The sequence below is a fragment of the Podarcis pityusensis genome, assembly GCF_964106645.2.
Source record: "Podarcis pityusensis genome assembly, chromosome: 9".
Classification (NCBI taxonomy): domain Eukaryota; kingdom Metazoa; phylum Chordata; class Lepidosauria; order Squamata; family Lacertidae; genus Podarcis; species Podarcis pityusensis.
In genome coordinates this window covers 6,560,428-6,583,665 of record NC_138034.1, presented here as the reverse complement: position 1 = coordinate 6,583,665, position 23,238 = coordinate 6,560,428, and the positions used below count along the sequence as shown (strand labels likewise).

General features: G+C 46.7%; 1 protein-coding gene across 3 annotated transcripts in view; it reads left to right on the top strand.

The window, feature by feature from the left end:
- Positions 1–23,238, top strand: part of CCDC33 (coiled-coil domain containing 33) — a 168,107-nt gene that overhangs the window by 5,253 nt on the left and 139,616 nt on the right. For all 3 annotated transcript variants that reach the window (XM_081019942.1, XM_081019940.1, XM_081019941.1), the window contains one exon: positions 10,776–10,933. In XM_081019942.1, coding sequence (XP_080876068.1) covers positions 10,776–10,933 — 158 coding nt within the window. The remainder of the gene's footprint in view (positions 1–10,775; positions 10,934–23,238) is intronic.

Here is a 23,238-nt window from a genome sequence, read left to right as displayed (position 1 = left end):
ATGTCAAGCCAGCTTAGGCTAGGGCCTTCGCCAATCGGCGTGCAAATTCTGTAATTGTTGTGGCGATTGGAAGCCCATGTATACATCCTAGGACCCTCGTACCTACGGGACCGCCTCTCCTGGTATGTCCCACGGAGGACCTTACGGTCTTCAAAGAAAAAGATCTGGGAGGTCCCGGGCCACAGAGAGGTTAGAATGGCCTCAACCAGAGCCAGGGCTTTTTCGGCCATGGCCCCGATCTGGCGGAACGCTCTGTCACAAGAGACTAGGGCCCTGCGGGACTTGACATCTTTCTGCAGGGCCTGCAAGACGGAGCTGTTCCGCCAGGCCTTTGGCCAAGGCACATTCTGACCCCCTCCTTTGGAGATCCTCGTAGAACTCTGGCCCAGTGGTTGCCATTAATTTGATTTTGAATTGATTTTAGAATATTGATTTTAGAATGCTGTGTTACTTTTATTGTTGTTAGCTGCTCTGAGCCCGTCTTCGGCTGGGGAGGGAGGGATATAAATAAAATTATTATTATTATTATTATTATTATTATTATTATTATTATTATTATCACTATCTAGAGCATAAGGACATAAGAACAGCCTGCTGGATCAGACCAATGGCCCATCTAGGTCATCATCCTGTTCTCACAGTAGCCAAGCAGATGCCCTTTTGGGCAGTGGCAGAGCTTCATGCTCCGGCACCGGGGGGCGGAGAGGAGGTGGGAGCATGGCTGTTGCACATCCTGGGGGTGTGGCATGCTGCCTGCTGGGGCGTGGCGCGCCACCTGTGTGGGGCATGGCACCCAGCGCAGGCAGGGGGCAGCCGCGATGGCACCCCACCAGGATCGCGCTGCCGGGGGCAGTGCACTCTCCCTGCCCCCTCTTCCTCCGCCAGTGCCTTTGGGGAACCTACATGCTGAACATAACCACAAGAGCTCCTCTCTCCATCCTTTCCAGCAACTGACATTCAGAAGCATTGCTGCCCTTGACTGTGGAGGCAGAGGAGAGCCAACCTGACCAGCAGCCCACTGAGAACCCTCTCCTCCTCCCTGAATCTTTCTAACCCTCTTTTAAAGCCATCTCGGTCGGTGGTCATTGCTTCCCCCTGTGGGAGGGAGTTCCCTAGCTGAACTATGTGTTGTGTGAAAAAGTACTTTCTTTCGTCTGCCTTGAACCTTCTAACCTTCGGCTTCAATTAGATGCCCACTGGCTTTTGGAGAGTCAGTGGTAGACAGTGCTAGAGTGTTAGACTGTGACTTGGGAGGTAAAGGTAAAGGGACCCCTGACCATTAGGTCCAGTCGTGGCTGACTCTGGGGTTGCGGCACTCATCTCGCTTTATTGGCCGAGGGAGCCGGCGTACAGCTTCCGGGTCATGTGGCCAGCATGACTAAGCTGCTTCTGGTGAACCAGAGCAGCGCACGGAAACGCCGTCTACCTTCCCGCCAGAGCGGTACCTATTTATCTACCTGCACTTTGACGTGCTTTTGAACTGCTAGGTTGGCAGGAGCAGGGACTGAGCAACGGGAGCTCACCTCGTCACGGTGATTCGAACCGCCGACCTTCTGATCGGCAGGCCCTAGGCTCTGTGGTTTAACCCACAGCGCCACCCGCGTCCCGTGACTTGGGAGACCTGGGTTCAAATCCCTACTCAGCCATGAAGCTCACTAGGTAGTAGCATTGGACCAGTCCCAAGAGTAACCTTGGTGGGAGTGGGGGGGGGGGGATTTGCAAGGCACAGTTTTGTCCCCATTGTTATTTAACATCTATTTGAAGATGTTGGCAGGGAGCACTTTTTGTAGTTTGGGAATGTGGTGCTACTAGCACACTGGTGAATGTTCTGGCATTTTATGAGTTGGTGGGAGTGCTTTTTTGGGGGGTTACTCAAGTGTACGCAATACTGGCATCTCTTTTTTGTTGTTAAAACATGCACTTACTGTAACAACTTAATGATGAGTACAGGCCCCTATTTTTCTAGAAAAAAAGCACTGGATGGTAGTATATAAATAATTTTAGAAATAGATAGATAGATAGATAGATAGATAGATAGATAGATAGACAGATAGATATAGAGAGATTACAGAGTTGCTTTGCCAGATAATGAGCTGAGCTCAGAGCCACATAGTCACCACTGCAGTTCAGTTGGGTCAACTGTGTGTCACTTAGAACAGCGGTTCCCAAACTTTTTTGGGCCCCTGTCCTCTTGGTTCCATAAGTTCATCCCCAGAGCCCCCTATCCTATAAAAAACATTATTCAGAATTAGGTAGGGTGGCCATATTTCAAAATGTAAAATTCCCGACACCTGCAACGTTGTTGGGCTTTTTAAGGAAGGCCCCAGAATTGTTGAGCTGTTTTGGGGAAACCTCAAATGCGGGTGGCACTGTGGATTAAACCACAGAACCTAGGGCTTGCCAATGAGAAGGTCGACGGTTCGAATCCCCGCGACGGGGTGAGCTCCCATTGCTCGGTCCCTGCTCCTGCCACCCTAGCAGTTCAAAAGCACGAAGTGTAAGTAGATAAATAGGTACCGCTCTGGCGGGAAGGTAAACGGCGTTTCCGTGCACTGCTCTGGTTCACCAGAAGCGGCTTAGTCATGCTGGCCACATGACCCGGAAGCTGTACGCCGGCTCCCTCGGCCAATAAAGCGAGATGAGTGCCGCAACCCCAGAGTTGGCCATGACTGGACCTAATGGTCAGGGGTCCCTTTACCCCCCACAATGGTGATTTTAAGGTTTTGAAGCTGTTTCTGCTGCTTTTTCCATCGCTTTGCCATACATCCAGGTTTTCCCTGACATATTGCCAATTTGGACATTTTTCTAAAACCCAATTCAAACTATTTAGTTTAACTAATTCACGAAGGTGGATGAGTGTGATCCAACGATGCCAGCTTTTCAAAACCTGATAGTCATTTACACCTCCAGTGCCCCACTGCTGCCCCCTTGCCTCTTACTGCCCCCTTCGCAGGTTATTCCGCCGCCCACTTTGGGAACCATTGACTTAGGAGGAAATGTAGCAAAGCCTCCTCCTGCAGACTTCTGCGAAATAGAGCATTGACTTTACCAGCTCTTTCCCAGGGCTCATCCAGACTTCCACTTGTCCTTGGCTTCGGGAGATTTTCCACTTCTTCCATGCTTTTCAGGCACGGGTCTGAGCAGTTTTTCATTTGGCTTGCAGATTTCCCTGGGGAAGCACATTGTTTACCACTGAATCAAAAGAGACATCAATCCGCAGAAAAACCAATTGACGTTTGGTCCGATTCAGTGGTAAATGGTGGGTTTTCCCTTGGGAAAGCAGTGGGACGTGTCGATGAGCCCACAGTGTCGCAATGTTAATTGTTCATTTTAGGTCTCTCTGTAGCTCCCTCCCCACTGGTCCATCTTTAATATTTCTGACTTCCTTACCCACAATAGCACTCCTCTGCACATTTCAATTTTGGGAATTGCTATTTTTCTTTTTATCTTTTATTTATTCCCCACCCTCCAACACAAATAGGATCTCAGACATTTTTTAAAAACCACATAGCTATTAATCACAGAACTTGGAATAATGGTTGTTATGGGGCAGCTGGTGCGGATGATCCAACATCCTGGAAACCGACGGCCTCCCCTAGTGACTCACTGGAGTTCTCAGCAAGCTTTGTTCAAGAATGAGGCAACTGGTAAGAATTTACAAAGGAATAAGGAACAAGCACCAAGGAGGAGAGCAGTGAGGGCAGTGCTTGCAATCTCATACATGCCTACTCAGGCTGTAGGGATTGGGCAAGAAATTCAAGTAATTTCACATTTTATTCATTTATAAAAGGATGGATGGGTGGATGGATAATATAGATATAAGCCACCATCTCATAAAATATCAGGGCACTATATACTCATAACACTAAAACTCATAGACAGTCAATGAAGCTGAATGTTGGAAGATTCAGGACTAAGCCACCGAGCCTAGGGCTTGCCGATCAGAAGGTCAGCGGTTCGAATCCCTACGACGGGGTGAGCTCCCGTTGCTCGGTCCCTGCTCCTGCCAACCTAGCAGTTCGAAAGCACGTCAAAGTGCAAGTAGATAAATAGGTACCACTCTGGTGGGAAGGTAAACGGCGTTTCTGTGTGCTGCTCCGGTTTTGCCAGAAGCATCTTAGTCATGCTGGCCACGTGACCCAGAAAAACTGTCTGCGGACAAACGTCGGCTCCCTCGGCCAGTAAAGCAAGATGAGTGCCGCAACCCCAGAGTCGTTCGCGACTGGACTTTACTGTTAGGGGTCCTTTACCTTTAAAGAAAGGACACACAGTTAAACTGTGGAAGTCACTCCAACCGGAGGCAGTGATGGCCACCTACCTGGATGGCTTTTAAAGAGGATTAGACAAATTCTTGGAAGAGAGGGCTATGGATGGCTACTACCCATGTCCTGCCTCTACGGTCTGAGACAGAAATGCTTCTGAATCTCAGTTGCTTGAAACCTCAGGAGTGGTGAGTTGCTCTTGTGCTCAAATCCTGCTTCTGGGATTCCCACAGGGATCTGGTCAGCCACTGGACTACTGGAGGGTGACTTTGGGACTGTCTGATTGGTCCACAGGAGCCACCCAATCCAGCTCCAGGTGGAAGTAAATCCGCAAAGTCCAGGTGTTCCAACCAGAGGCAGGAACCTCACCTTGCATACCCTCCAACATTTATTCGATGAAAATAGGGACGTCCCATTCCCTAATGATCATTTTACTATTTATACCCCACACATCTGACTAGGTTGCCCCAGCCACTCTGGGTGGCTTCCAACATATATAAAAACATAATAAAACATTAAACATTTAAAAAAACCTTCCCTATACAGGATTGCTTTCAGGTGGCTCAGGAGTTGGATAACTCCATACCCTCCAACATTTCTCCATTGAAAATAGGAGCGTTTCCACCCCCATCGTCCAGCCTGGACACTGAGGTCAAGCGCTGAGGGCCTTCTGGCGGTTCCCTCACTGTGAGAAGCCTAATTACAGGGAACCAGGCAGAGGGGCCTTCTCGGTAGTGGCGCCTGCCCGGTGGAACGCCCTCCCAGCAGATGTCAGGGCAATACACAACTATTTTACTTTTAAAAGACAGCTGAAGACAACAGGATTCCCTGTTTAGGGAAGTTTTTAATGTCTGATGCTGTATTATTTTTAATATTCGGTTGGAAGTCACCCAGAGTGGCTGGGGAAACCCAGCCAGATGGGCGGGGTATAAATATATTATTATTATTATTATTATTATTATTATTATTATTATTATTACACCTGGACTGACATTTGACCATTTGGACTATCTGACTACTCTCTAGGGTTGCCCATTTAGGGCACTATTAGGACTTACCTCTGGGTATGTCCTGAGGTTCAGGACACTTGCTTTTGCACAGTAGGTTGGGGGTTCAGGGCCTGTTCCTGTTTTGCCTGGCAAAGGTAGCCACCCCGCTTTGTGAGCTGTCACGGTTCGGTTGTTCTGGCGCCACCATCTTTGCATGCTACTTGCAGATGGGCAGGCAGACGCACCAAGTTGCTGAGGGAGGCTTGTTTTCCTAAGCCGGGCTGGCACCGGCAGTGCGGCCTTGGGGTTCATCCGTTGGCGAGATCACGTTTGTGATATGTGACATGTGCTTTTCTTTCTTTCCTCTTAACAGAGCAGGGGGGGGGGGCGGGACATTCCAGGCTCATTGTAAAAGAGAGCAGCCCTCTTTCTTGTGTCCCGGAGGGCAGAGTTAATTGCATTAAGACATTGCTGAACTGGTCAAATGAAATAAAGCAGAACCTAAAGGGCGCTTTCTGTAGAGTCGAGAATGCCCTCCGTGGACTAGCCTGCTCATTACCCGCACTGTAGCCCCAGACAAAGCGGCGCTTTGTCCTGGATCTTAGGCAAGTATTTGAGTTTTGCCTTGGTGAAGTCAAGCAGCAGAGCAGACATCAGGGATCTGCATCACTGGGCAGCTACCAAGGCTCAATGCTAGTGGAGGGGGGCAGAGGTGCCAACTTCAATAAAATATAGGGAGGGGGGGGTCAGGTAAGCCCTACCCAGCATAATCAAACACATTGCATGTTGCACAATCACCATTTGAATGGCAATGCCCATCAACTGGGGGAGGGGGGCGGTGGCCCCGTCAGATATTTTATTAAAGGTAAAGGGTAAAGGGACCCCTGACCATTAGGTCCAGTCGTGGCCAACTCTGGGGTTGCGGTGCTCATCTCACTTTACTGGCCGAGGGAGGCAGCGTACAGCTTCCGGGTCATGTGGCCGGCATGACTAAGCTGCTTCTGGAGAACCAGAGCAGCGCACAGAAACGCCGTTTACCTTCCCACCAGAGTGGTACCTATTTATCTACTTGCACTTTGATGTGCTTTCAAACTGCTAGGTGGGCAGGAGCAGGGACCGAGCAACAGGAGCTCACCCTGTTGCGGGGATTCGAACCGCCCACCTTCTGATCAGCAAGTCCTAGGCTCTGTGGTTTAACCCACAGCGCCACCCGCGTCCAGATATTTTATTGGGAGGGGCCAAAGACTCCTTGGGCCCTCGGAGTTGGCTGCTCCTATGGAGGGGGCATTGCCAATCCCTGGAAAACCCAGGCCCAGTGATTCCTATTCACTGAACCTCTCTGAGTAAGCAAATGGTGACATGAGCAAGGAAAAGGAACAGGTTCTTCTGCATGCCCAATCTTTGCTTTTCCAGAAGGTGGACAGCAGCAGCAGCGGCAGCTGGGAGGGTCCATCCCAATATCTTGTCCAAGGTTTTCCCCCCAACTTACAAACACCATCCAAGCACAAAACATTTATGTCTCATATGAAATAGTCTTGGGTGTCATGCAAATTTTTGGAGCGTGTTGTCATCAATATGCTGATGGTGCACAGCTTTGCTTTCCCTTTTCATCCTCCGCAGAGAAGTTGGTGGATGTGGTGAACCTGTGCCCAGTCACAGAAATGGACTGGATGAGGGCCAAGAAACTGGGGCTCTGTCCAAACCAGACTGGGAGTCTGTTAGAGGGGGTTCCTCGGAGGAGCGATGTGCAGTCTGCTCTAGACAGAGTTGCATGCCTCTTCCCTTAAGAAGTAAATCGTGGGTCAAATAAAACATCACCATTAGTTCTGGGTCTGGTCAAATGCCTGGACTGGAGATTTTGCCTGCGGACCTTGTGGATGACTCCCTTGTTACAGCAACTCCACTGCCTGCAGGTCTGTTTCCAGGAACAATTCAAAGTGCTGCTTATGACCTATAAAGCCCAACATGGCATAGGTCCAGGCTATCAGAAGGACCCCATTCCCTCACATTAACCTGCTTAGGTTTTGAGATATTTGGAGGGGGCCCTTCTCTCAGTCCCCCCACCCTCACAGGGACTCTTGGTGGGAGTGCGGGAGGGGGCCTCCTCAGTGGTACTGCTCCCAGACACCTTTGGAACTCCCTGCCTGGAGAAGCTAGACTGCAGGTGAAATCCATCTTGTTCCAACAGGCTTTTAGGAACTGGAAATTTTTAAGGAAAGGGGTGGTTCTGTGATGTTTGTATTATAATTAATTGAATATTTTACTAGATCTTATATTGTTTTAATTATATTAATGTTTATTAGTTAAAAATGTTTTTCCTATGTCTTTATCTGTTTCAATTTTATCTGTCAGCCCTTGTCAGGGGAAAAGATGGGGGGAAATAATAATATCAACAACAACAACAACATGATGTGGTGGGGGAAAATAATAATATCAACAACATGATGTGTGGAGGAAAATAATAATATATTAACAACAAGAACAACATGCGTTGAATATGATTACAGTTTTTAAATGTAGTAAAACAGACCTGTGATTGCTACACCACTTGCTTGGTCCCCCACTAAACCTTCGTTATTTACTGTGCTACTAATGCAGGGTTAAATGGGTGACATGACAAAAACGGGTGGCATGGGGAAGTGTCTACCGTACTAAACTTTAGGTCCACTCAGCCCATGGGGAATGGAGAAACTTTGCATTCAAGGTTGGGTTGCCATGATGCACAATCCTGAGGCTTCACTTGTGAAGACAGGTGTCAAGTAGGGTTTTGCAAGGATGGTGTTCCAGTTTCTGCCCTCTTTGTTGTCATACCGGTTGGTGACCTGTTCGTCTTGTGATAACACTTGACTGGCCATCATTGACAGTGCCATGTTTCAGCCTGTGGGTCACCCACCAAAGCAGTGTGCAAAAGGCAAATTCCATGTTGGGAATTGTTCGGAAATGAACTGAAAATGAAACTGCCAGTATCATAATACCATTATACAAACCTAGGGTGTGTACAGTTCTGGTCACCTCACCTGAAAAAGGATGTTGGAGTTGGAAAAAGGTTCAGAAAAGGGCAACACATATGATCAATGGGATGGAGCGACTCCCCTATGAAGGAAGGACATCCAATTAAGCTGAATTTTGGAAGATTCAGGAGAGATAAAAGGAAGTCTTTCCTCATACAGCACATGGTTAATCTATGGAATTCCCTTCCTCAGCAGGCAGGGATGGCCACCAACTTGGATGGCTTTAGAAGAGTATTAGACAAATTTAAGGAGGAAAGGGCTATTGAAGGCTACTAGCCACAATGGCTATGCTAATAATAATAATAATAATAATAATAATAATAATAATAATTTATTATTTATACCCTGCCCATCTGGCTGGGTTTTCCCAGCCACTCTGGGTGGCTTCCAACAAAACACTAAAATACAATAACCTATTAAACATTAAAAGCTTCCCTAAACATGGCTGCCTTCAGATGTCTTCTAAAAGTCAGATAGTTATTTATTTCTTTGACATCTGGTGGGAGGGTGTTCCACAGGGCGGGTGCCACTACCAAGAAGGCCCTCTGCCTGGTTCCCTGTAACTTGGCTTCTCACAAGGGAACCGCCAGAAGGCCCTCAGAGCTGGACCTCAGTGTCCAGGCTGAACAATGGGGGTGGAGACGCTCCTTCAGGTATACTGGACTGAGGCCATTTAGAGCTTTAAAGGTCAACACCAACACGTTGAATTGTGCTTGGAAACGTACTGGGAGCCTGTGTAGGTCTTTCAAGACCGGTGTTATATGGTCTTGGTGGCCGGTCCTAGTCACCAGTCTAGCTGCCACATTCTGGATTAGTTGTAGTTTCCAGGTCACCTTCAAAGGTAGCCCCACATAGAGCGCATTGCAGTAGTCCAAGCAAGAGATAACTAGAGCATGTGCTACTCTGGCTAGACAGTCTGTGGGCAGATAGGGTCTCAGCCTGTGTACCAGATGGAGCTGGTAGACAGCTGCCCTGGACACAGAATAGACCTGTGCCTCCATGGACAGCTGTGAGTCCAGAATGACTCCCAGGCTGTGCACCTGGTCCTTCAGGGGCACAGTTACCCCATTCAGGACCAGGGAGTCCTCCACTGCTTCCACAGTTTCCACAGTTGGAGGCAGGGATGTTTCTGAATACTAGTTGCTGGAAACCACAGGAGCAGAGAGAACTCTTGTGCTTGTGTCTTGCTTGTGGGTTTCCCACAGGCAAGTGTTCAGGCAGACAATGAGGACAGGATGATGGGCTACATGGGTCCTTGGCCTGATCCAGCAGACCCTCATTATGTTCTTAAAACGCCTCCACCAAAAGGACCTCTCCCCAGATTTCTTTGCCCTTATTATCACTTGAGCCTTGCATCCGCTGAGGTGTGTAACAACCTTTCTCTCTCTCCTCCTCCTCCCCCACTGACCTGCAAGGTTTTGATTGGTGGGGGTGCAGGTGGCATCTCTGCGTGCTCCAAAGAACTTCTGGCTCTTTGAATTAGAGGAGGAAGGCTTTGCAAGGCTCTTGGGATGTTGCTTGTCGATGAAGCCAGATGAGGTGCTAATGAAAAGATGATTGAAAGGGTCTTCTGCTGCCTTTCATTTGCAAGTCAAGGAGGCCAGAGATTTAACTCTTGCTTCTGCCATCCTCTGGTATATTTGCACAGAGGCCCTTTAGGGGTTTTGTTGCTAAAGCAAGTCTTAAGATGAAGCAAGATTTGAGCCATTAATGCCTTCAACACATCCTCTCTACCCTAATTTCCAACCAGAATTGGCTCCAAAAGCCACATGTCATTAGCAGTCAAAAGCCTGGATGGCAAACCTTTTTTCAGCCTGAGTGGTGCATGAGGGCATTGGGTATGTGGAGCCTGGTAAAGAGGAGACTTTTTATCTTTTCCATTCCTCATCAGGCTTGGTTTCCGGGCCCTTGAACACCTTGGTTGCCCTCCTCTGCACATGTTCCAACTTGTCAACATCCTTCTTAAATTTTGGTGCCCAGAACTAGACACAATATTCCAAGCGTGGTCTGACCGAGGCAGAATAGAGTGGTTCTTTTACCTCCCTTGATCTATACTTCTGTTAATGCGGCCCAGAAATGCATTCACTTTTTTTTGTTGCTGCATCACACTTTTGAGTCATGCAGGGGCATAGCGAGGAGGGTGCGGTGGGTCTGGTCCGCCCTGGATGTCCCCACTGAGGGGGGTGACAAAATGGTGGGCGGCACTCACCACGAGCCTGCAGCACGCCCAAGCCACAAGTCTCTCCTGGGAGTGACCCCTAGATGCTTTTCACACATACCGCTGGCAAGCCAGGTGTCCCCCATCTTATATTTGTGCAGCTGGTTATTCCTGTTTAAGTACAGAACCTTACATTTGTTCCTACTGAAATTCATTCTGTTATTTTGGGCCCAGTTCTCCAATCTGAGTTCCAGAGTTTAACTACCAGCTGCTTTGCTGCCACATTCTGCAGTGGATGTCGTCGGACAAACCTCAGTTCTGCTGAGTTGGTGTTTCTTCTGCTTCCCCTGGGCAGGTGAAGGAGGATCCTGCAGAGCCAGGAACGCTGACTTCCAGACCCAACGCCTTGCACTTGGCTAATCCTGAGATGGAATCCGTTGAGGTCACGCTGCATGGGGCCAGCAATCTTCCCTCAACCAAGAAGGGCAACGTACCCAATCCCTATGTCATCGTGTGAGTATCTTTTCTGACTCTATCTTTTGCTGTTTTCTTGAGTGCAAGGAGATGATGTCAATTTGGGGAGACATGTCATGGTCACAGGCAGTGCTTCTTTTATAAAAAAATGTTTAGGGGTACTCTCATTTTGGCTGCTCCTTGCCCCCTCCCTCCCAACCCCCAGATGACGGACTTGAGGTGGTGCTGAGAGGATGGGTAGGCCCCTGGCAAAGGAGGCGATGGGGTCGGCTTGAGCGAGGAGAGGCAAGTGCTCACCGGCTGTCTCTAGCCCGGCAAGAGGAGGAAGAGGAGCAGCACCGTCGCCTCCACTGTGGTCACCCCAGACTCCCCTCTTTGGGCACTGGAGAATGATGGAGCTCCAGTCTGCGCTGCTACTGCAGAGACAGCTGGCATATTGGTCCATCAGTCGGTCAGTTGGGGCTGTTAGAATTCCTGCTCCATGATTGCAGTCATAGGATTGTTGTCTATCACATGACGGTGTATGTTTTGACTCCACAGAGTGGGAAGTGACGGAGACAGGATGTTTGTGTTACTGTGTTCCGTGAAGTGAGACTATTGTCCTTTGTTCTCTTTTTACTGTCTGATGCTAGAGAGAGAGGGAGCCATGTTGCAGTGCTCTGTGTGTGTTTATGTGTAAATAAAGTAGATTAGCCAAAATGCTGAGTTGCTGAGGTCTGTCACGAAAAGCTGTGAAGACTCTGCGGATCCCTATGTGTGCTGGTGTCTGTTGGCATCGGTCACTGTGATGTTCGGGCAGAAGAAAGCTTTTGAAGCTCCCGAGCGATCGACCAGGAGGGAGGGAACATGCCAGTCGGGCATGTGTCTCTGCCAGGGTCCTACTCGAGAGTAGGACGAGCTCCTGACAGGGGCAACACAAAATGTTTAGGGGTACGCGTCTCCCTGCGCCCCCCCCCCCGAAAAGAAGCGCTGGTCGCAGGAAAGGTTCCCTGGGTGAGGAGTGTATTGCTTCACAGAAGACCTATGTCAGGAGTGGAGAAACTTTGTATGAATGTCGTTGCTTATGTAGCCCCAATGGTACCACCTGAGTAGAAGAGTGAGGCAACAGCAGGCTGAAGGGGAGGGAAAGGAGACTGGGTGAGAGGGGAAATGAAATGGAGTACCTTGGAAAAGGGCATGGCTGCAACATTTTGCTGCAGTTCCCACTTGTAAATAAACTGATGAAGAAGACGGAAGGAATAGAGGCAATTGTGACACACAAACCACTCCACCTGCTCTACTCTTTGAATTCAAATACTTACTTCTGTAGGTGATTGCATCCTTCACCACAGGCTTGTGATATCTTCTACAGTTGGTGGGTGAGAGACCAAGGCAGCGCTTCCAGCATTTTAAACTTTGAATGGAATAAATAAAACAGAGCAGCATCTTGAGTTACCCAGCCTTGTGTATAATAGATGCATCCTGGGACTCAATTAAAGGCCTCTGACTTTGGTATGGCAGACTAATTGAAAGGGCATCACTGAGTTGTTTAGAATTCTGAGTGTCTGAATCATGAGCAGGGTTTATTATTATTATTATTAAAAAAGAGGCCTGGAATATAGAATCCCCCTCCTCCAAGGGAAGCGAAGGTGCTCCCGGTGTGCTTAGTGTCTTGGCAAACAAGGTTTGATGTTTGGGGGAGGAACGTTGGTTTAGCATCCCTGAATCCCAGGTCTCGGCACTGGGAGCCACAGCTGTGCATATTCCATAATTCCAACACCCAACCTTGCAAACACAGAATTTTGCATTTGGTGCTGAGCTCCTGACAGTTGCAGTTTGCATTTCTGGACCTTAACCCTGCATTTAAAAGAGGCTATTAAGAATTAAAGGCCAACCACTACGTGGCTCTGTATACTCTACGAACACGTCAGCTTTAAAATAAAGCTGGGATCGTATTATTTTATTTGTTTAAATAAAATGATCCACAAGTTGCATTCCCCCGCTCAGTTGATCATCTGCACCAGAGTTCTTAACCCTTTTCTGAATGAATGGGGTGGGAATAAATAAGAGCTGGCCTAACAAGAGGTGTCAATAGCAGGATATCTGCTAGCTCTACTCACTCAATGTACTTACATTTCTATTTCATAAAATTTATATACCACTTGATTGTAAAAAAAGAAAAAACCCTCAAAGTGGTTTACAAAAAAGAGAAAGCAATAAAATCACCAACAAGAAAAATTAACAATAATTTTAGACTTACAGAAAGTTAAAATTTCAGACTAAAAACAGATTAAAACTTGCACCAACTTTCCTTTTTAAAATAAATTTTCTTTTTTAACAGAGCAATAAGAATACAAATAGAAATTTGCACCCACCCCAAGACCATTATTTATTATAATTATCCAACTTTCCAAAAAATTTACCCTTCTTCAGATGGCATGACCCCTTTCTGTTTTAACAATACAAATACCACAAATACCGCCCATATTTCCTCAAAGTCATTTCTCTTCCATATTTCCCTTCTTACTTAGATAGTGCACGTTAATTTATCATTTTGCTATATCCCACACTTCTTTATACCATTCTTCTATTTGAAATCCTCCTTGCTTTTCCCATTTCCTAGCTATGATCATTCTTGCTGCTGTCAGCAAGTAAAACTTGCATCAACTTTCTAAGCATCTGGGTAAAGGTAAAGGTAAAGGGACCCCGACCATTAGGTCCAGTTGTTCCAACTCTGGGGTTGCGGCACTCATCTCGCTTTACTGGCCAAGGGAGCCAGTGTACAGCTTCCGGGTCATGTGGCCAGCATGACTAAGCCGCTTCTGGCGAACCAGAGCAGCGCACGGAAACGCCATTTACCTTCCCGCCGGAGCGGTACCTATGGTATTTATCTACTTGCACTTTGACGTGCTTTCAAACTGCTAGGTTGGCAGGAGCTGGGACTGAGCAATGGGAGCTCACCCCATCGCAGAGATTCGAACCGCCAACCTTTTGATCAGCAAGTCCTAGGCTCTGTGGTTTAACCCACAGTGCCACCCACATCTCCTGCTATCTGGATAGGCTTATCTAAAAAGGAATGTTTTCAGCAGGTGTCTTAGCTGGTGTCAATCGGCAGGGAGTTCCAAAGTGTAGGCGCTGCCACACTAGATATTTCTTACAAATGTGATGGGGGTATTAAGTGGCACCTGTTAACTGTGCCAGTTCTACTGTTCGAAGCGATCAAGTGGGCATATATGGCATAAGGCAATCTCGTAGCTTATAACCCAATGGATCCTGAACAGTACAGTAACTGCGTTTCTCCTCTCTGGGAAAAAGATTTGTGGCAGCACTAGAGTCGGACTTTTGGGCAGATGTCCAGAGTCCAGAATGAGCAAAAGAGCCCCAAACACAGCAGGGCTGTCTTACTGCATATTTAAATGAATGGAGCAAGACAGACTTTGCTTTCTAAAATGCATTAAACCCAGAGCAGGGATAGGCAAATCTGTCAGCTTTCGTTTCTCTTGGTTCTTCATTTTTACAGTTCTCCACATCAGACTTTGTGGGAAGTCATCAGGAATTTACAGTGCATTTCTACTAATATACACATTTTGGGTGCAATTTCCCCTTAACATATAGAGTTGTTTTCCTGTAAAGCAATTTCTCCCAATAGAATGCATTTTTGAATGTATGCTGCTTTCACAGCTATCTGCTTTTGATGTACCCTTTGCCCTTGCACAAGCATATCATTTGTAGCCTTTACTTTTGCCTTGCAAAATCTGGAAGAGTGCCAAACTGGCTGTGCTTTGCTTTGAGTATTGTTTTGGAAAGGGTGAATTCTGAAGGCAAACCCAGTCAAATTCTTTCCTCCCTCCCTAATCCATAGTCTAAAATGACCAAATCGTACCCCTTCAACTTGACAATGTGCACGGATTATTCTAAGCAAAGTTTGGCCCATTTCCAGATATAGATCTGCTTGCTGATTTGCTGCCCATTTCTGCTGAGGTTTTCTATAAAATAGTTCTGATGGGAGGGAGAGGACCCCAAGAGCAGCATTTTTCTCCAGGGCAGGATCAAGCTGCCAAGCCATGCTGGGGGAAGGGAAGGGGCTGCCAGTCACAGGTGCCCGTTGTTGACTGGCAGGGTTTTCTCTGTGCCCACGCCAAGCTCGCCCTACAAGCCCCTGCCCACCCAGAGCTGTTGATAAGATTTTCTCCTGCATAATAGAACTCCATGCAAATAAGCTGAAAGGCATGCTTGTGGATACATTGCCCTCCACATCAATCTTATAAGAAGATTGGAAAGCTGGACAATTTTTAAAATATATTTATTAAACAGTGTTGATAAAATGTTTACAAATATACCACACTTGACCACACCCATGCAAATTAAAGCATAGCTGAAAAGAACTAGATGCCTGTGAAAGGCAAGTACAGAAGGAAGAGCAAAAGGAGGACCCCTGTTATCTTCTGAGTAAAGGTAATGGGTAAAGGGACCCCTGACCGTTAGGTCCTGTCGTGGCCGACTCTGGGGTTGCGGCGCTCATCTCGCTTTATTGGCTTCCGGGTCATGTGGCCAGAGCAGAACATGGAAACGCCGTTTACCTTCCTGCCAGAGCGGTACCTATTTATCTACTTGCACTTTGACGTGCTTTCGAACTGCTAGGTTGGCAGGAACAGGGACCGAGCAGGGACCGTCGCGGGGATTCAAACCACCGACCTTCTGATCGGCAAGTCCTAGGCTCTGTGGTTTAACACACAGCGCCACCCGCGTCCCTATCTTCTGAGTATAAAATCATAGAGTTGGAAGGGATCCCAAGGGTCATCTAGTCCAACCCCCTGCAAGGCAGGAAACGCAACTGATGAATCCGTTATATGTGGCCCACTCCAATTTCTTGAAAGATTCCATCAACGGTGTCTCTGAAAAATCTTATACATCACTTGGGAAGACAGGCAAACTAATATCAGTGTACTGGATGAAGCAAAGATCACCAGTGTGGAAGCAATGATTCTTCAACATCAACTTCGTTGGACTGGTCATGTTTTGCGGATGCCTGATTATCGTCTTCCAAAGCAACTACTCTATTCCAAACCTAAAAATGGAAAGCGCAATGGTGGTGGGTCAACAAAAGAGGTTTAAAGACTGTCTCAAGGCAAATCTAAAAATATGTAGTATAAACACCGACAACTGGGAAACACTGGTCTGCGAGCGCTCCAATTGGAGAACTGCCTTTACCAAAGGCGTCATGGACTTTGAAGACACTCGAACTCAGAACGCAAGGGAGAAACATGCTAAGAGGAAGGCACCCTTGGCAAATCCACACTGTGATCAACTCCCACCTGAAAACCAATGTCCCCACTGTGGAAGGACGTGTGGATCCAGAATTGGCCTCCACAGTCACTTACGGACTCACTGTTAAGACTGTGTTTATGGAAGACAATCTTACTCGGCAGTAAGTGATCGCCAAAGAAGAAGAAGAGCAGGAGGAAGTGGCCCATCCAACAAAGTCAGATTTAGGGGAGCACAACTGGTTTGGTTACACTGGGCACAGAGCCTTGGGGACATCGCTGAAATTTGAGACTCCAAGATCTGCCACTGCATCCGACCTCTGCTTAAAAACCTCCAAGGAAGGAGAGGCCACCCCCTTTTCTAAGCAGACACCACTGAGCCTAGGGAGGAAGAGGAGGGAGCTGAGAGGCAGGGCCACTGCCTGGTCTGCTTCTAAGTAAGAAGGCAAGCAGGCAGGCGGGGGCTGGTGGAAGTCACACTGAGGGTGGCAGGAACCTCCCCATTCATCCAAATGAAGCAGCCTCCAGAGGCTGTTGAAACTTTTTTATGAAAGCAGTTGGATGTGGGTCTGTGAGGATTTCAGACTATAGGGCTGTGACCAGCTTCTTTTGCCAGTAATAATTCAAAGGAGATAGGGTGGTCGCCCTCAGCTGACTCAGAACGCACACATTTCCCCCAGCCCTTCCCCTGCCCAACCTCTCCTCTCCAGAAGATCCCTTGATGCTGTAATTAAGCCCAAATGGTCTCCTCCATGGACTTTGCCATGAGCCAGGGAGGAGGTGAGAGAAGACAAGTTCCTTCCTCCATTAGTTTTCTCTCCTGGAGATGCTTCTGCTGGAGCCAAAATTTGTTACCCTGGAAAACACTGGTCTCTTGGGCCTTTGTGTTTTCCACCCGCTCACAAGATGGATGGATGCAAAGACTTTTCATGGTCAAATGCAGATCTTGTGAGAATACGGACTGCTCCTTGGTGCAAGTGGCTCACGAATGGTTTCATCACCAGAAAGCGGCTTTTGAATGGCTGCTGCAATATTTGGATTAAGGGTTGGGGATAAGAACATGAGAAGAACCTGATGGATCAGGCCAATGGCAGGATTCAAGCACAAGACACCTCTCTCCTCCTGTGGCTTCCAGCCACTGGTAGTCAGAAGCACGGCCGCCTCTTGACCATGGAGGCAGAGCACAACCATCTTGACTAGTAGCCATGCATAGCCTTTTCCTTCATGGTTGTCCCATCCTCTTTCAAGACCATCTAGGTTGGTGGCCTTCACTGCCTCCTGTGGGAGGGAGTTCCATAGTTTAACTACGCGCTGCTTGAAGAAGGGCTTTCTTTTACCTCTCATGACTCTTCCAGTCTTCAGCTTCATTAGATGTCCTCGAATTCTAGTGCTACAACACTGAGCAGTTGTGCATCTCTGGGTCATGGAAGAAAGGTGCTTTTTCAGGATCCTAGGAAGCTGCCCTAAAAAGGAAGCATCTTAAAAAGTAGAGACATCACCTTGCCAACAAAGGTCCGTATAGTTAAAGCCATGGTTTTCCCAGTTGTGATGTATGGAAGTGAGAGCTGGACCATAAAGAAGGCTGATCGCCGAAGAATTGATGCTTTTGAATTATGGTGCTGGAGGAGACTCTTGAGAGTCCCATGGACTGCAAGAAGAACAAACCTCTCCATTCTTAAGGAAATCAGCCCTGAGTGCTCACTGGAAGGACAGATTGTGAAGCTGAGGCTCCAAGACTTTGGCCACCTCATGAGAAGAGAAGACTCCCTGGAAAAGACCCTGATGTTGGGAAAGATGGAGGGCACAAGGAGAAGGGGATGACAGAGGACGAGATGGTTGGACAGTGTTCTCAAAGCTACAAACATGAGTTTGACCAAACTGCGGGAGGCAGTGGAAGACAGGAGTGCCTGGCGTGCTCTGGTTCATGGGGTCACGAAGAGTCATACACGACTAAACGACTAAACAACAGCAACAACAGGAAGCTGCCTTATAGTGAGTCAGGCCACTGGTCCATGTTGCTCAGTGTGGACGATACCTGGAGATGTTGGAGATGTACCCTGGGACCTGCTGCTTGCAAGACAGATGCTCTGCCACTGAGCTGTGGGTGGGGGTGGCGTCTATGGGCCATGACTCCATCTTTTCCACACCCTTTGCGTCTCCATATTTTACCATTTATATTGTTCTGGCATTTCTGTCTGAAGCCGTACTGGGAAAACATTTGAACAAGAATCACAGGAAATGCCTGGGTGAAAAGGCAGGGAGTCTTTCTCAACCCTGGACCCGCCTGGAGGCAGGAGTGACATTCAAAGCAGCGAGAAAGCAACAATGTGTGAGATTAAAACCAAGAATGCTTCAGAGCTCATTCTCTCCCCCCCCCCATTATTGACCCTCCCCTCTCCAAGCCTCAACAACACACAGAGTCTAGGAGGAGCTGTCCGTGCATTTGCTGTGCCAAAGACTCAGATGAAAGTCAGATGAAATTGCTGTGATTCAGGCTGCTGCCTTCCGTGGATTTAAGAGGTCAGCGCTCTTAGATCAGAATCCGCAAGAGGCTGATCTAGTCCAGCATCTTCCGCACCAAACCAATATCCCTCATATGGCCACAAGGCATGCCCATGTTACATGCCACTCCAATCTCCAACTGGGGAGAGAGTCTAGGGGTTCCTGCGCTTGCCCAGAGTTCAGTTTCCTTGGAATGAAGGACAGTGGAGTCTCTTTAGGATAGATGGATTTCTCAGAGGATATAGGGGCTCACATTTCTTCCTACGGGAAATGCAATCCCACCGCTAACACCAGTGTTTCATGCACCCCAACCTCTGAGTGGTGAGCAATTCCAGTGGTTCCAGCGCTTATGCAGGGTTCAGTATCCTTGGAATGAAGGTCAGAATGTGGTGTATTTAGGATACAGTGGTACCTCGGGTTAAGTACTTAATTCGTTCCGGAGGTCCGTTCTTAACCTGAAACTGTTCTTAACCTGAAGCACCACTTTAGCTAATGGGGCCTCCCACTGCCTCCGCGCTGCTGGAGCATGATTTGTGTTCTCATCCTGAAGCAAAGTTCTTAACCCGAGATACTATTTCTGGGTTGGCGGAGTCTGTAACCTGAAGCGTATGTAACCTGAAGCGTATGTAACCCGAGGTACCACTGTATATGGTTTTGTTGTTGTTGTTTAGTCGTTTAGTCGTGTCCGACTCTTCGTGACCCCATGGACCAGAGCACGCCAGGCACTCCTGTCTTCCACTGCCTCCCACAGTTTGGTCAAAATCATGTTTGTAGCTTCGAGAACACTGTCAAACCATCTCGTCCTCTGTCGGCCCCTTCTCCTTGTGCCCTCCATCTTTCCCAACATCAGGGTCTTTTCCAGGGAGTCTTCTCTTCTCATGAGGTGGCCAAAGTCTTGGAGCCTCAGCTTCAGGATCTGTCCTTCCAGTGAGCACTCAGGGCTGATTTCCTTCAGAATGGATAGGTTTGATCTTCTTGCAGTCCATGGGACTCTCAAGAGTCTCCTCCAGCACCAAAATTCAAAAGCATCAATTCTTCGGCGATCAGCCTTCTTTATGGTCCAGCTCTCACTTCCATATATTACTACTGGGAAAACCATAGCTTTAACTTTTTAGACTATGTTTAGTACATGGCTTTAGACTATTGTATTTTAATATTCTGTTGGAAGTCGCCCAGAGTGGCTGGGGAAATCCAGCCAGATGGGTGGGGTATATATAAATTATTATTATTATTATTATTATTATTATTATTATTACACACATCTATACAACATAAGCATAAGGTGAAGGGACCACAGCATTAACACCCCAATAGATCTTGCTTCTCCATTAGTTGCAGCTTCTCCTTGTCTTGCTTCCAGCTCAGCCCTCACACACCACACTGGCTTTCATTCTCCTACCTAGCAGCTAGGTGGAGCCCATTGTTAGCCTGGAGGACCCCATCACTTACTTGCAGCTCTTGCAGCCTGGCTCCTTCTTTTGGGGTGCTGAGGAGGACACTTAGCTGATGAGGACCACCTACGGTCATTGGCCAACAAAGAGACTTGCCCAACCAGTTTAGCAGTAGAATCCTACTTCAGATTCTAATCCTCACTGGGTATAGGACCCACAAAGATTGGAAGGGACCCAGAGCATCATCTAGACTGCCCCCCCCAAAAACCCCCACAATACCCTGGTTAGGAAGTCAGATGGTTAAAGTCCTGCTGTACCAGATCAATGGAATGGCCTGATCCAGCAGACCCTTTTGGTGTTCTGATGCTATGACATGCAAAACACTACTAAGCCTTAGGTTACGTAAATACAATCCTGGTAACAACACACACAACATAACAGGCTGTTTTTGACTATGTAACTTCTATTTCAAACACAATTCAACATATAATATCTCACAAAGTGTAAATCCATAGACCAACGTATCATGCAAACTGAACATATCAAGAGAAATTAAAGTCCAATGGATGGTCAGGAGATCAAGTCCATTCGGTTCCTAAATTGGCATATTGGCAATAACAATGACAGTTTTTGAGCAATATTGACAAATTGACAAACAGGAGCAATTGTGGGTGGAGGATATTTGCACATCTCACAAATTAGACCCGCCACATGCACCAGGTGTCTGAGTAGCCATGGTGAGGAGAACTGAGGCAGAAAGATATATAGGCCATTGTTTGCAGGAATGCCGCCTTGATTGCTGAGAGTGGCATAAAGAGGACTGGGCAGTGTTGAGATCCAGGCAGACCTTGGCCTAAGAGGAGCCCCTAATGAGGCTGTTGCTAGGCAGAGGGAAAGCTGCATCCATTATGCAATGTGAATTAGCAAAAGATACAAATGAGAGGGAGGCTTGGGCACGTTGTCAATCAAAGGCTAATTTGCACATGAATGGTACTCCCCCCCCCTATCAAAATAGCCCCTTTTGAAATGTGAGGTGTTTGGTTTTTTAAAACAAACAAAACAAATCCCACCTTTATTGGGGAGGGGAGCCCCCAATAAAACACTAACTGTGAATCCTTTAAAGCATTTGTTTAAAAAACAAAAACAAAACCCTAATATTAAAGGAATGAACACAGCAGATGAGCACAGTTAAAAAGCCAATGGAAACCATTTGAATATCAAAAAGCATATTGTAGAGTAGGAGAAAGTTCAGAAAAGAGCAGCCAAAATAATCCAGGGTTGAAGCGACTGCTCTGTGAAAGAAGGTTGCAGCATTTGGGACTGTTTTGTTTAGAGAAAGGCGAGGAAGAGGCAACATGATAGACGTTTATAAGATTACGCCTGGTGTGGAGAGAGTGGAAAGAGAAAAGTTTTTTCCCCCTCTCTCATAGCACTAGGAAATGTGGGTATCCCATGAAGCTGAATGTCGGAAGATTCAAGACAGATAAAAAGAAGTCCTTCTTCACGCAGCGTAGAGTTGAACTATGGAACTCACTCCCACAGGAGGCAGGGAGGGCTCTTGTGCTGAGGTCCTGGTTGCAGGTTTCCCATAATGGGCATCTGGTTGGCCACTGTGAGAACAGGATGCAGACCTAGGTAGGCCACTGGCCTGATTCAGCAGGCTCTTCTGATTTTACATTCTGTCTGGTATTTGATGCATACAGCACTGTTTCCTTTTTTATTTTATTTTTTTAGAATATATCTTTATTGATTTAAAATTGTTTTTGTTGTTTAGTCGTTTAGTCATGTCCGACTCTTCGTGACCCCATGGACCAGAGCACGCCAGGCACTCCTGTCTTCCACTGCCTCCTGCAGTTTCGTCAAATTCATGTTGATAGTTACGAGAACATTGTCCAACCATCTCGTCCTCTGTCGTCCCCTTCTCCTTGTGCCCTCCATCTTTCCCAACATCAGGGTCTTTTCCAGGGAGTCTTCTCTTCTCATGAGATGGCCCAAGTATTGGAGCCTCAGCTTCAGGATCTGTCCTTCCAGTCAGCACTCAGGGCTGATTTCCTTCAGAATGGAGAGGTTTGATCTTCTTGCAGTCCATGGGACTCTCAAGAGTCTCCTCCAGCACCATAATTCAAAAGCATCCATTCTTCAGCAATTGATTTAAAATACTAGCATACAAATACATTACAAATAGTTACAACAGAATTTGACACCAAAATGAAAAAGGAATAACAAGAATAAAAAGCAAAGAAGAATTAACATTAAAATAAAAGAATATTGGTGGTATTATCATATCTTGACCAATATAGTCTTCTAGAACAAAAACTTCCAATCATTCTCGTTGTACTTTTTCTAATATCTTGATTTTATCGCACAGTTTATTTTATAGCTTTTTCGGCATATTCTTCTAAGATATTTTTCCAATTATTTATTATACACAAGTATCATTCAATTCTGCAAGGATAGTTTCATTTTTACAGTGTGATCTTAGATACTCCTTGAATAATATCCATTCTCTATATACTTTTTGATTTAGGGCTCCCCTAACTTTTCCAGTCAGCTTTGCTAAGTGAAAATACTCTACCATGAGTGTTTGCCAATCTATTATTGTTGGTATTATTTCACATTTCCAACTTCTGGCTACAAGTATTCTTGTAGCCGTAATTGAGTACATAAACAGTGGTCTTGTGTTTTGCTTTATTTCTGTTGGTAATATTCCTAGAAGGAAAATCTCTGGTCTGTTTTTTTGATGTCAAGTTTAAATAGTTTTTAAAATTCGTCATATATTCATACAGCACTGTTTCCATTCTGCTGCAATCTGTCTTCTGCCAAACACTTGGTCTTGCTGTCCACTGTAGCAAGGACATTATGTCACGAATTATATTATTCCACCCCATTAATTTCACTGCAAAGGAAACCCAGTGCAAGTAAGTTGTGTGTGTGTGTGTGTGTGTGTGTGTGTGTGTAATCAATTATGTACTATTTGTGAACTGAAAGCGACAGCAACAGTGAATATTGAACATTAGCAGCTGGATTGATTTCCATTTCAAGCATGGGACGTTATCAATGAACATGGGCAATTTCCACTCCTGTTTCTGTTTGGATCAGAATTCTCCAATTGTTCTACTATCAAACAAAAAGACACATAAACATGTGAATATGTGTGCACAGAGGTGATATTTTCAGGACAATTTCTCAGGACGGCTCTTACTGCTGT